The sequence below is a fragment of the Haliotis asinina genome, chromosome 10 (assembly GCF_037392515.1).
Source record: "Haliotis asinina isolate JCU_RB_2024 chromosome 10, JCU_Hal_asi_v2, whole genome shotgun sequence".
Classification (NCBI taxonomy): Eukaryota; Metazoa; Mollusca; class Gastropoda; order Lepetellida; family Haliotidae; genus Haliotis; species Haliotis asinina.
In genome coordinates, this window is record NC_090289.1 from 6,618,807 (window position 1) to 6,632,483 (window position 13,677).

Here is a 13,677-nt window from a genome sequence, read left to right on the forward strand (position 1 = left end):
ACCTGATGTGACGAGCGGATGCTTTAACCACTAGACCACCCCATTGTCCCTGACATTACATTGTGTATACTCCTTAGCACTCGCTGTACAATAACTGACAATAAGAAACTAAACTCATTATTTGTTTCAGTTCATAAACTATGTATAGAAAAAGCCGTAATACCAGTGAAATACATCATTTAAGCACAGATTTAAGTCACACACATCATTCGAAAATATAACACATCTGGGATGAGTATTGTGGGTAATAATAAATTATCCGTGGAGATCCGGGTTAGAACTGATGTTAAGTACCCCATGCTTGTCGTAAGAGGCGACTAACGGGACCGATTGGCTCACTGCCTTGGTTGTCACGTGTTATTGATCCAATAACCTTAAAGTCAAGGCACTGGAAAGGTATATTTTGCTAATATACATGGGATGCACGACTGGGTTTATTGGTGCAGTATGCTATTTTCCATTGTGTTATGATAAAAATGCTTTTAAACCAGTCTCAAGAATGCTTGACTGACACTGCAAAGATAATCCTAGCCCTAAATTCACTGTACCAGTAGAGGCTTTCTCAGCCCTGATTATGGGCGACAAAACGACACAAGAATGTATCAACAGCTCATCCAGAACATCAAGTTGTTACTGCAGATCAGCTGGCCGTCAATCGTGGCCTTGTTTCATCCACATCCAGGCGGTGGTGTTTCTCTTTTAACATCAACAACAACGGTATGGAGAGGCTTACGGCGCCAACCAGAGTCCAGTTCATCCAAACCGTACCTACAAACAATACCCAACATATAACATGCATCTGACTTCACGAAATGTGAACATCATAATTAGAATAAGCAAATTTGGAGACTAATTGCGTCTTTGTGTTATACATTAAGCTTCCAACTGGTACCTGAAAGGAGAATGGTGTAAGGTAAGGTGTTCAACGAGGCGTGCAATATTATTGAACACTTACGCATGCACACCCTTGCTTTACCCTTTTCATCCAGGAAAGGTAACAGCAATTACCAGTTGTAACGTCTTTTGGTAATAGTGAGTGAGTTTAATTTTACTCCGCTTTTAGCAGTATTCCAGCAAACACGTCGCGGGACACCAGCAATGGGCTTCATGCATTGTATCCATGTGGGGGAATCGAAGCCGGGTTTTCGGCGTGACGAATGAACGTTCTAACCAATAGCGAACCAACCTGCATCTAAATGTATACGTATAGGATATATTAACAGGAGAGGTATCATTGCCCCTCTGTAGGTAAGAAGCTTGTCGGGATCGAACCATCAACCGTATGGACTCTATCCATCATACTACGAACGTAGTCGAATAATGTACACAACTGATCAACTGTATGTGATTTCCTCACAGACATACTTCTTACCTATGTCTGGAATCATGAGCGTCAGAAGGTATATGAACGCTCCAGTATTGTTCATGAACGTCATCGCGCCGTTCGTTGTGCCTTCGCCGATGGGATAGGTCAGTTCACACCCAAACTCAAAGATGACGGGTACAGACGAACTCATCACCATCCTTCCCGCTATCACACTAACGTACACAGCAGCTAGGAGTAGAGAACAACAACCGTGTTATTGTAAGGTGTAACAATGGACAATTCAACTAAAACTAAAACAAAGTTACTGATTAATAAATTAATGAAGTATACGTCGTCATGGGCTCTCAATACCTTTTCTATAAAACATCGAATTAGAACTGTTTACTTAGTTTGTGTCTACAGTTTTGTGAGCCAATTAATGTATTTATGTTTGTCTAACGTTCAAATGTGTCAATTTCAGCAGTGTATCAATCCACCTCCAGCGACGTTAATTCTCACAAACACTTCCTATCCTACATGACGCTGATGTTTCATCTCTTGCTTCAAACATACTTCAGCAAGCATTGTGTATGAAAAGACATTTCTAATAATATGGAGTAATATTCACAAACTCCAGCCATTGGTGTCCACAATTCACACTTCTTGAGGTAATCAAGAAGACACGTTCTAGTGACCATTGGGTTTGCTTGATGGATCTGTGTGTATGGAAGATGTTATCATGCTCACGTATAGGACCGCTACAAATATAGTAGTCACATTGCAATTAGGTCCGATATATCCCCGTGTCCAGCAATCAGATATATAGAAATATAAATGACAAAACCAATCCCACAAACTTTGGGCCGGGGTAAAGTAGAGTCAGCTGACCGATTCCGACAATATCATCAGCATTTGTTTATGAATCATTGTCAGCTTTGGATGAGACCACGTGTTTGCGTCTCTTTAAAATACAAATATGTCAAATCGAGGGTATTATCGAGGACAAACTGGGGCGTACCCAGAGATGAAATAAACTGTAGACACAACTGCACGAGCCTTTTATGTCTTCTAATGTTGGGGACAAATGTACCAAAATGGTTGGTCTAGACACCTCTTTTCCTGATCAGCCAAACCATTTCCAGGCTTGAATATGGCGGTGAATGGAACTCTGGAACGGATACTTATTTTTTTTTCTTCTTCTTTCACAGATGAAATCTTAAAATACTTAAAATCATTTTATCAACGTTTGAGCCCTGGCTTTATACATGAATTCCCTCACGTGTAATAAGGCATTGTCATTGTCATACTTGTACCTGGAGTAAAGTAGCACACATTGAAAGGGAAACTACAGTCGAAGAAATAGATCCATACCATACCACATGTAAAATAAAATGCAGAAGATATAACATGTAAGCACGTGCCTTATAGCAGGTACGCTACTGGCAGATGTAAAATTCTGAGTGGGTTTCTGAGAATAAACCTTACGAGATATTGTGGTAAAAATGAACGGTTTTGAGACAGCGACATCTCACTGGCTAAAGAACCCAAGCTTCCTTCGTGTATATTGGTTGGACAAAGACGGCCTGGGGATCAAATAACGCCAGCTCCCACTTAAGGTTAATCTGAACTCATGGAAGTATCGAATATAAATAAAAGGTCTGTTTGTCAAGACAGTTATTGCCATGCCTTTATACTCGCTGCAAGTATGGAGGACCATGCTGGCAAACCAAGAAGTGGGATTACATTTTCGAGGCTCTTTCACCGCTAAGATAGTAGTAAGTTAATGTTAATGGATGGCACTTACGACTATCTCATCCCTGACGGAGCTTCAAAAGTCTAGACCCTGTATTAAAGTAGGCAGCATGTTTTAAGCAAGAGGTGACAATTACGTAAGGTGGCCGGAAGCAGTCCAGTGCATATGACGGCAAACCAGGCGAAGAATGATGCCGCGATGAAGTACACGCCACTGATGAACCACTTCATGTAGCGGGAGAACACATCGACCAGCCTACAACAGAGTGAGTGGGTGATTGATTGAGTGATTGATTGAGTGAGTGAGTGAGTGCGTGCGTGTGTCATGAACTACTTAATGTAACAGGAGAACGTACCAACCAGTCTACAACAGACAGTGAGCTGAGTGAGCGAGTGAGTGAGTGAGTGCGTGATGAACCACTACACGTAGCGAGAGAACACAACCTGCCAACAACAGATAGTGGGTGCGTGAAGGTGTGATGAACCATTTCATGTAGCGGGAGAACACACCGAGATTCAGTTCACATTGTTGATAACACACACAACCTCACCTGGCCACAATCAACATGGCGGCACAACTGGCAAAGAAGGTGTAGAAGCCGATCCAGCCCGCCTGGTCCTGACTGATGCCAGTTGGTTTCATGTTAACCTTCAACACCCCGGTCCACGCGGTGCTACCTCCTCCGGCCATGCCGAACACCAGGGCCAGAACCCAGAACTGATACCTCCTAGTAAACGCAAAATAGGAACAGCATCATTATCGTATTGACATACGACATAGTGTTTCTGTGTTATATTGGGTTGTTATTGTGTATGTTTCAAATGCAGTGGACTTGTCTCTGCGTGGTATGGAAGGGTAATGTTGTCGAGGTGTTTTTTTCTTTTTAGGATTCATATATATAATTCAAAACCGTACTATGAAACTGGTTGTGTATTAACGGTCGTGTATTGCTGGTGCTGTTTATCGACGTAGGAGAGGCGAAAGGTGATGGGATAATGGATATGTGTGAATGTGTACCTTAGCAGATCTTTCACTCCCTCTTTGAAGCTCTCTCTCTTGACCGAGGCCGACACACAAGGGGGATTTGGAGGCTTGTTGGGGAAATACAGCAACATCAGCAGAAACAACCCCACAGACCAGGCACACTCTGAAATAATATGTTGTACCTGCACATACTGATATGAGTGATTGTAAAGTACTTGCACATACTGAAATAAGTGATTGTAAAGTATCTGCACATACTGAAATGGGTGATTGTAACCACGTGCACATACTGAAAGGAGTGATATTTGAACACCTAAGATGCACGTGTGCACATAATTGCTCAACAAATAAGGCATGATCAGAAAGGCATGATCGTAAAGTATACGTACACACTGAAAATATACGTCTACTTAGAAGCCTGTTTACTCTGAAAAACATGATTGTAAAGTACTTACACGTGCTGAAAAGCGTGATGGTAAACTACTTGTGCAAACTGAAATACATGCCCGTAAAGTATATTACACTACTGTGTGAATTCACACTGAAACAAATGGCAAAATTATATAATTATTTGGTGCAGCTGACCACACTGAAACAACGTATGTTTTAGGGTAAACTCATATATAAATTTAGTTAACCTTTATCCCCAAAGATAGTTACAAATTGTTCATTATGAAAACTACGATTTAAACCTATTTCCTTACCTATATACATGAGGAACATTATGTCTTCTCTCAGTTTCGCGACACTCGGCACTGGAAACACAACCAGTCATACACTGTCAAAACATACGGGTTATAAATACATTCAACACTTAAACGGTCATTTTGTATCTGTTACTCGTGTGACAACAATTTATGGATAAATCTTTTCGTAATTTTACACATACATTCTCTTGCGCTTAATACATGTCCATAGTAACCACAAGGTGTATAAGGAGTCAATACTGTTTTGAGTACTGAAGCATTCACAATTATCACTATTACAAACTGAAAAAAAATATTGTGGCGATAATTGTTTTCTAACCTGTGATGTTGGTGCCGTTGATGCAGCCATTTTCGAGTTGAACTTCTTCAAACTGTGATACATCGGAGGAACTTCAGAAAAGTAGGACCAAACGTTGCGTTTATATGATTAATTCTTGTGACAATGTCAGAGACATGTGTTTTCGATGTTTTGAAAATATCAAGGTCACTCTTAGACATTAAACGAAGCATTAAAACATAGTTCATACTTAAATCAAGTGTTATATTTCTTTCCTTCCATTCTTTTCCAAGAAAATCTTACAAAATATCGTATAGGATCATACTACTCATAAAATGAAACATACCTCATGGTTATGTTATGAACTGTACAGTTTTTCGTCTGCACCTCGGGTACCAGTTGGGGCCCTAGACGTAAAATGATACAGATTGAAAAAGAACACAACGGATCACTGCAGCACAAGCTAATTAAAACATACAGTTTACTCTTCCCTGTTGGAAAACACAACACCAACTCAAACCCCACAACAGTGTACGTCAGACGAACGTTTTATCTGATCAGCGGCTCTTGCATCGAGTAGACCCGTGGAGGTCCCGGGGTAGAATGCGCCTTCAGCAACCCTGTGCTTGTCGTAAGAGGCGACAAACGGGATCGGGTTGTCAGGCTCGCTGACACATGTCATCGGTTCCCAATTGCGCAGATCGGTGTTCATGTTGTTGATCACAGGATTTTCTGGTCCAGACTCGATTATTAACAGACCGCCACCATATAGCTGGAACATTGCTGAGTGCGGCGTAAAACTAAACTCACTCACTCTTGGATCGAGTGAACAAAGCAGTTAGACACATATTTCTATCCAGCATTGAGTCATTGCATCAATAGTGTGCTAAAATGGGACGCCTGCATTTCTCCTTGTGATTCCATAACTGACTAACATAGATTATGAATCTGAAAGTAAATCTGTGAGCAACACGTTTGTCAACTGACCATGACTTACCTACGATGTAAGAACAAGCTACCATGAGAAATTTGATGACTGTAGATAAGGCGGTGGCTGTGGTCCTTTCGTTGGGCGGAAACCAAGTGGCTGACATGGAAGGGGGCCCGCCTGTCCCAACCGGCCCACCAAGACCGTTCAGAAACTGACCAGTATGCATTGTCCTGGAGAAGAAGATAGTATCTATCTATGAAAATTTCAGAGAATATTTTATAAAATCTCACATGGACACACTAATGTACTCTGATTCTATATTTTATCAGAGAACGCGCGGTACTACTAATAAATGTTCTGGAAATTCAAGCTACTTTTTGTTTAGCCCTATCTGCTAACACATGTGTTATACTAATACGCTAAAGCGTAAAAAAAATGAAAAAGTTGAAATGTTTAGAGAATAATTCCTAAAACACCAACATTGAGACTCAAATGTTCTTTTATATGTATATTTTCAAAGAGCACACAAGGAACTACCAATATATGGGCTGGAAAAATCGTATAGTTTAAACGAAACTATAGATAAAAGACTTCTCAGAGCATATCATCTCTATTTTCAAGTGTAAAATAAACTTCATGAACATGCAGTTCAGTTCCTCTTTTTTTCTCATCGAAATTACGATTTATCTGAAAGAGAATTAAAAGCACAAGTCATATTATTCTGTTTTGCTATAAAATGTTATTTACACCATCTGTTTTACTTTTTTGTCAAAATCAAAAAAACTCAACTTCCCATTTGCATTTACTGAGGGGTCTGTAGGGGGTTAACAGAAGTCACAACACACTGTATTATTATATGCATATAGAAAAAATTGTAGCCAAGTGCTAGTTATATCGGCTGAAGCCAATTGTTACATGTAGTGTTGCAAGCAGTGAATACACATTGAATACTGAGATATTTTTCCTTATTACTTAAGTGTCTATATACACACATTTTGAACAAATGATAATTAAGGGTCAATAAGAGAGGAAAAAAAGTCTGTATTCTGATGAGAAAAAACTGTATTGCTGTGAGCACGTTATGTAAAGTTTTAAATGAAATCCACGGGCCTCGTCTTTCGAGCTCAGTGACAAGGCCTGTGTTTACTGGCATGTCTCTGTGCACATGGATAAGTGCAGGTGATACTGAAATACGGACATCAAACATGGTGGAGGGAAGGCATGCCCTCCTCCTCATTGCACTGAAGGATTTCTCGCTTGATGTTGATGACACGGGCTTAGTGGTAAATTGCCGAAAAAATAAGTGCAGGCACGTCCACAAACACATAAGCTGAGCAAATACGGCTCCGAGTCGGGGATTCAGGTTAATCATACGCAAGAAGGTGGCATAACTCAATACTGAGAATGATACTATCGTGTGATTCGTTTTATATTCTACATGAATTGTTGAAGACATCCAGCAATTCGATTCAGCATCTCCGTAACATATGAACCCAAGGCATATGAACCCATCCCTTTTAGCGCATCAACACCTCGGCATCCTTTGCAATGATCTGATTGGCAGAAACGTCATCGGTATGCTTTAATCCATGTTCTCAGATGGATTTAAATTATCTGTTGCAAATTGAATGAACTGACCCTGTGTACAACCATTTTCGGGTGCGTTGCTTTAAGCTCCTACTTCTGTAACTAGAAACAGTAATAACTGAACAAGATATTAATAGATCTACCAGGTGACGTGAACTATACTGATAGTGACCACCAGTTTACATGGGTATATAATAAACAAAGCAACCTATATACATTTCATGGCAAGTAGTCGGTGTTAAATCATGTATTTTATGTCTCCCTGGGGGTCGATTTGAAGTGATAACGGGTGTTAACACGATCTGGGATTATGTTAGGAAAAGTGACTAATGAACGTATTGAGAAAATAAGCTGGGCCTGTCTTCATTTTGATTGAGTTAGACTTGATTCAAGGACGCTTTGAACAATTGTCCAGTTTAAGATGTTTAAGATTCATGTGGGAGGCAAACCTTACTAAAATGAAACAACTCGTGGAAAAAGCCCCTCAAGCAGATAATCTGGTGTGTGATAATCTGGCGATAACGTGATCTGTACGATAATACTGACCACGTGACCCATGGTGGAGTGGTTGTTATACATCGTATTCCGCACCCGGCCGCTATCAAGAGCATGCTCAGGAGAGATGATACCCTCAAACCTAAAACAGACGGTGAGATAAGTTATGAAAACTTTGTAAGGGACAGTACATGTATATACACATGTAAACACAATTCTCTGTTTTGTCTGACACCACTTTGAACAATATTTATGTTATGACACGAATGTCAGCTTCAGGGATTCTCCACATGGCGACAGGTATGAGACTGGTGGTAAAATCTGATTAATGACTCGCGGAAGGAAGTAATTCTGTATAGCACGCTACGAGTGGGCGAATTTAGGTTTTGTCACACCGGCAGTAATTCAGCCATGCTGTGTCGCCTTACATGAATAAGAACATAATTCCTTGCTTCAAAAATCGGAAAGTGAAAAGATTAAAGTTTTGCTTCAGTGAGGGTGGTAGTCATTCTATAGGTTATACTGTTTTCTGTCACATTTAGCAATATTCCAGCAATATTGCGCAGAGAGATTGTATGAGTTTCACACTTTGTATCGATGCAGGGAATCGCACCCAGGTCTTCGTCGTGTTGACCGAACACTTTAACCAGCCACGTACCCAAATGCATCTGGCATGCCCGTGAAATGCATATAATATATTAACAGCAGAGGTTTCATTGACGTGACACATAACAGGGTGAATGAGCCATCACTTGGAGAAAAAACGTCACCTTTCATATCCAACATCCACGCGAATATTGGCATCCCAATAAAGTAAGTTATAGGGCCCCAGTTGGCCATAAGAGAGATAACTCCGTCATTCCATCCAAACGCTACTTCACTTGAATTTGATATGGGCGACCAGGTATTCCACACAAAAGATTGAGTCCCCGACATCAGGGAAAACACTATTAACATATACCATCGTCTCTTATACAGTTTAACATTAACATCGTCTTTTGTCTCCCGAGATGCAGAGTTCTGTATGTCTATAGACGATTCTGAAGTCTTCCTGTCCGAGTTAATGGTGGCGGAACCGCTGACTGATGAGTAAGAGTGGTCTTCGTGGTCCGCTAACAGTGGAGTCTCTGAGTCCTCCATGACGAACCTGTGTCAAAGTTAAGACATTCGTCTTACTTAAAATATTCAAACTTTATACACACAAATGATTTATATGAGCCAATATCTTCTGATGATAATAGTCAGTGAGTAACATTTAGTTTTGCGCCGCTGTTAGAAATATTCCAGAAATAGCTCGGCGGGGGACATTAGAAATTGACTTCACACATTGTTCCGTTGTAGCGAATCGAACTCGGATCTTATACGTGACCAGCGGACGTTTCAATTACTACGCCAATCCATCGCCTCCTGATAATGAGATGCTAGATTTGTAATAGTGACAGGATAACACGTTTATCCGCCGTTCTTAAAGTAGCACTGATGTCTAAGTTTAGAGTCTAACGTCGTTATCAAGCAAGTGCACGTAGATAACGTGACATAACAGTAAGAATGTTCACATCTTCTTCACACAGCTTGCTTCATAACGGCGTTAGAACCTAGACGAAAGACCTGAAAATGTAAATGTATTACAATAATATATACAACAACGAGCAGCGAGCTTAAATGATAATTGATTTTATGCGAAACCTGTTGTAATGTAAAATATCTGTCACAAATGACGAACGCTTTAAAAATGCACGTATTTATACCCTACCATGTCATAGCGTACTACACACGGTGTTGACGTAGTAAAAGCTGCATGGGAACAACATAAATGTACTAACAACGAGTAGAACATAGCTAAGAACCATTACGAAGTTTTAGAGACGTACTACGAACTTCCTATGAACGATGCGTTTTGGTTTGAACTAATTAAGGACGCAGTGCGGTCGAGTTAGGTCTGGCTACGAACGGGATGGGCGCGTTGGAAAATGAGTACTAACGTATTGTAAACGATACCCTACTGCACTACGTCCACACACGTAACCAGTAAGACAGAAGTACGGCAATTCCGCTGGTAATACGGCAACCACGTTGTAAGTACGTTGTCACTCCGTCCAGTTTTAACACGGGTAGGATGTTGGACATGTTTTGCGTTTTGGAGCACCCTTCCGCCCCTATTCCGACCGAGTCAGTCTATGCAGTTCTTAAGCAGACTGTACACAGGTGAAAGTTCCAGCCCGATCCCAAGAACATACTGAGGACATGTTTGGTGTGATGGGAGTATTACTCTTTGTGGTACTTATGTTTTGACGTACCCCTTTTCTCCCACGCCGTAGAATATATCAGCCAGTCACAGGTTGTTCTGCTATCTACACCAGGAAAGAGTTGTGCTCATGAAGCCTCTTCGTGTTACCCTAGAAATGTGAGATGACTCTGACCTATTAACCCTGTGACCTATCCGTGGTCTAATCGTTGTGTATTATCACACCGATATAGTGTTAATGTACATCAGTGAGGGTGATGTCACATGGTGTATCGAATTGGTACAGTGAGCAGAGTGCTTCTAGCAACTGTGGGAGCCAAAATCTGTCGCACAAATCTTAAATACTTGCATAGCTTCCTTACTCACTAAGGTAGGTACACATGCCCACACTCTGTTTTAGTGGGGACTTGTGTCTGAAAAAAGAAGACAAAGTCTGCTAAGTATGTCTACAGCATGTCAATGTTTTTGTGTGCATGTGGCACAGTGGAAGTAGAGTATTGTAAGGTTTCACAGTTCTGCTCCGGAAAAGAACATTACCGCCACACTCAGGTTGCTATGAAAACGCAAAAAACAATATTTTAGAAGGAAATCCAAACCCACCAATAGGCACCACTATGCCATCGGACCTATCTGTGTGCCATATCTAGTGAAGAAATAATGAACGGTTGTAAAGTTTTGTGCCGGAAAAAGAGAACAACCACTAATTCCAGCCAAAGTAAACTTGCTGCCATGGAAACCACAAAAACGTTCCCACACTGGTGTAAACCCCAAAAGGCACATCTAGGGATCATGGTGAATATGGTAAACATGTGTACCAAGTTTGATAAAGCTAAAGTTTGGGAGATCTGTTCAGGAAACGAAGACATAGCAAAGCCATAACGTAAGTCCCGATCTCGTGGAAAACGCAAAAATATAGACATGGACATTAATTAAGCACCACCAAAAACAATTGTCGATTGTAACTAAAAGGGATCAAAACAGGGAAGTCAACCAGTTATATCTAAATACACATGCAGTTAGCATGAAACTCACGGGCTGACTCAAATGCATGCTTTTCGTGCTAACGTTCTGTCATGGTACAAGCGACTGAAGGGTATAAAAAGGTGAAATGAAGTATTCTCGTTGCTTTCTTATCGACGCATCAATAAGTGAGCAGTGCTGAAATTGAACTTTTTGGACACGCCGAGGCGTAGGCTTTCTCAAAATACCAGATGGCAGATTATTGTTATGCATGAAGCTGGTTTGTCCTGTCGCAACATTGAGTCCAGACTGAATATCTCTCACACTGTCCTTAGTTGCCTTAGCGGCCACTGGTTATGTCAAGGATCGTCCACGATCAGGAATGCCGAGAAAGACCACTCTCCGTGATTGCCGTGCCCTAGTTTGCCCATTGAGACACAGGCCCATGACCAATGCCAAAGAATTCAGTGAACAATGGCGAGTGGGTGTTCGTCTCTCAACCAGCACCATTCGAAGGAGGCTCAGGTCTGCTGTTCCTTGCACGTCGTCCAATCAGACGTCCCTTACTCACTGATAGACACAAGGCTCAACGTTTGGCGTGGTGTAATCAACGGCAAAACGACAATCTGAGGACATGGCGCAGGATCCATTGGTCCGATGAAAGCTGTTTTCTTCTTCGTGTTACTGATGGCCGTTAGCGAGTTTGGAGAAGAAGTAAATAGGTTTATTAACAGCGGATGATCCATGCATCTGAACCCTTTGGCGGTGAGTATGTAATGGTGTGGGGGTGTATCTCCAATGACCGTAAGTTGAATCTTACGGTCTTTCAAGGGTCATTCAGTGGTCAGAGATACCAAGAGGAAGTACTAGAAGCTGCTGACCATTCAAGGGACACTCAATGGTCAGTGATACCAAGAGGAAGAACTGGAAGCTGCTGTTGTCCCACCCCCTCGCCAGTCGTCCAGTATTTATGGACGATAATGCTAGGCCCCATCGTTCCAGATCTGTTAGCACATACTTGCAGAACAACACAGTTGACAGATTACCTTGGCCTGCGGGAAGTCCTGATGTCAACCCAATTGAGTATTTATGGGACCATCTGGGGCGCCAAGTTCAAGTAAGGGATCCACCTGTTCAAAATCCAGAGGAATTAGCCCAGACTCTTCATTAGGAATGGCAGAGGATTCCCATGATGCGCATTCGGCGTTTGATTTCCAACATGAAGAGGAGGGTTGCAGCAGTTATCCGTGCGATGGGAGGATACACCAAATACTGATGTCACCGTTACTGCTGGCTTAGGACTGAACAGTGAAAGTTTTTTTTAGAACTTTGTGTACGTTGGCCTACAGACATTGTCTATGTGACCATCGTTTTGGACATGATTATTGATAACGTATTTAGTGCCACCATATGACCGTCAATAAATTACAGTCAAAAGTAGTAGCATTGTTGGAAGTTGATGGATTGAGACTTTAGCTACAACACTGTGTTTAGTAACAATGTGTTTGGTATCCATATCATGAATGACCAATGTATTGTGTTAAACACAATTTTATAGCATGAAAATGGGTGGTGTTTAATTAATGCTCATGTGTATTGTTACGAGTGTGTTTTTCCTGTATATTTTTCTTATTAATTAAGCAATAATTATTATTGGGTCACAACTTTTAGTGTTTTGAATAATAATTATGATGGGTCACATTTCGTATAATAGATGGTCAGCGTTTTTAAGAGTTTGGTAGCAGGCTATCCGGGAATGATCTGCCCTTGGTTTTCTATTCGTTACTTCCGGGAGACTGCTAGAGATTTCTACAGTGTTGGCGATGGTCGTATTTGCCCGAACTTTCGGGTAATGACTGAATATATATATATAGGCTGGTTGCCGTGTTGAGGGGGAACACACATTCATTCTGGAGTATCATCGTCAATCAATACCAAAGCTTCATCTTCATAGCCGCCGTCAGACCGCTCGCTGTGTTACATTCTGCATAACTGTTTCTCCCTCGCACTAAGGCTTTGGTGTGTTTGCTATATTATATTTTGTGAACCATTGCCTTAGATTTTGCCTCACTTGTATTGTATTTGAAATAGGTATTGTGAAATTGACTTGTGACCTTGTATAACGTGCTCTCTTTGCTAATAATAATATTTGAATGTTTCAGACATGTCTTTGTTCTGTTTTGCTGGTTCTCAGGGGGTTTCTTACATCGTTTGTCACAGCAAATTCTTAACCGTAACAGTATACAATTCATATCTACTTGTAAATCCCAAAATGCACATCTCGGTATCATGCTTGATCTTATCTGTCCTATACAAACTAACAGGTTGTTCTTATAACTTTTTAAATAAATTGTTAAATCTTGTATACTTTGTTATCATCTGTGTAAAGGTCCTAATGTTTTTTGGTATTATTCCTAAAACATGCTGAAATA

The 13,677-nt window shown here is 40.9% G+C and overlaps 1 protein-coding gene across 1 annotated transcript; it reads right to left on the minus strand.

Moving 5' to 3' along the window:
- Window positions 1-640: 640 nt before the first annotated feature.
- Window positions 641-9,180, minus strand: LOC137297843 (solute carrier family 49 member 4 homolog). The gene is made up of 11 exons (XM_067829805.1): window positions 8,811-9,180; window positions 8,092-8,182; window positions 6,025-6,188; window positions 5,374-5,434; window positions 5,070-5,140; window positions 4,748-4,798; window positions 4,077-4,206; window positions 3,610-3,786; window positions 3,196-3,314; window positions 1,373-1,555; window positions 641-768 (listed from the first exon to the last, which is right to left on the minus strand). Exons 1-11 carry the CDS (start codon window positions 9,178-9,180, stop codon window positions 641-643), a joined length of 1,545 nt encoding a protein of 514 aa, XP_067685906.1.
- Window positions 9,181-13,677: the final 4,497 nt, after the last annotated feature.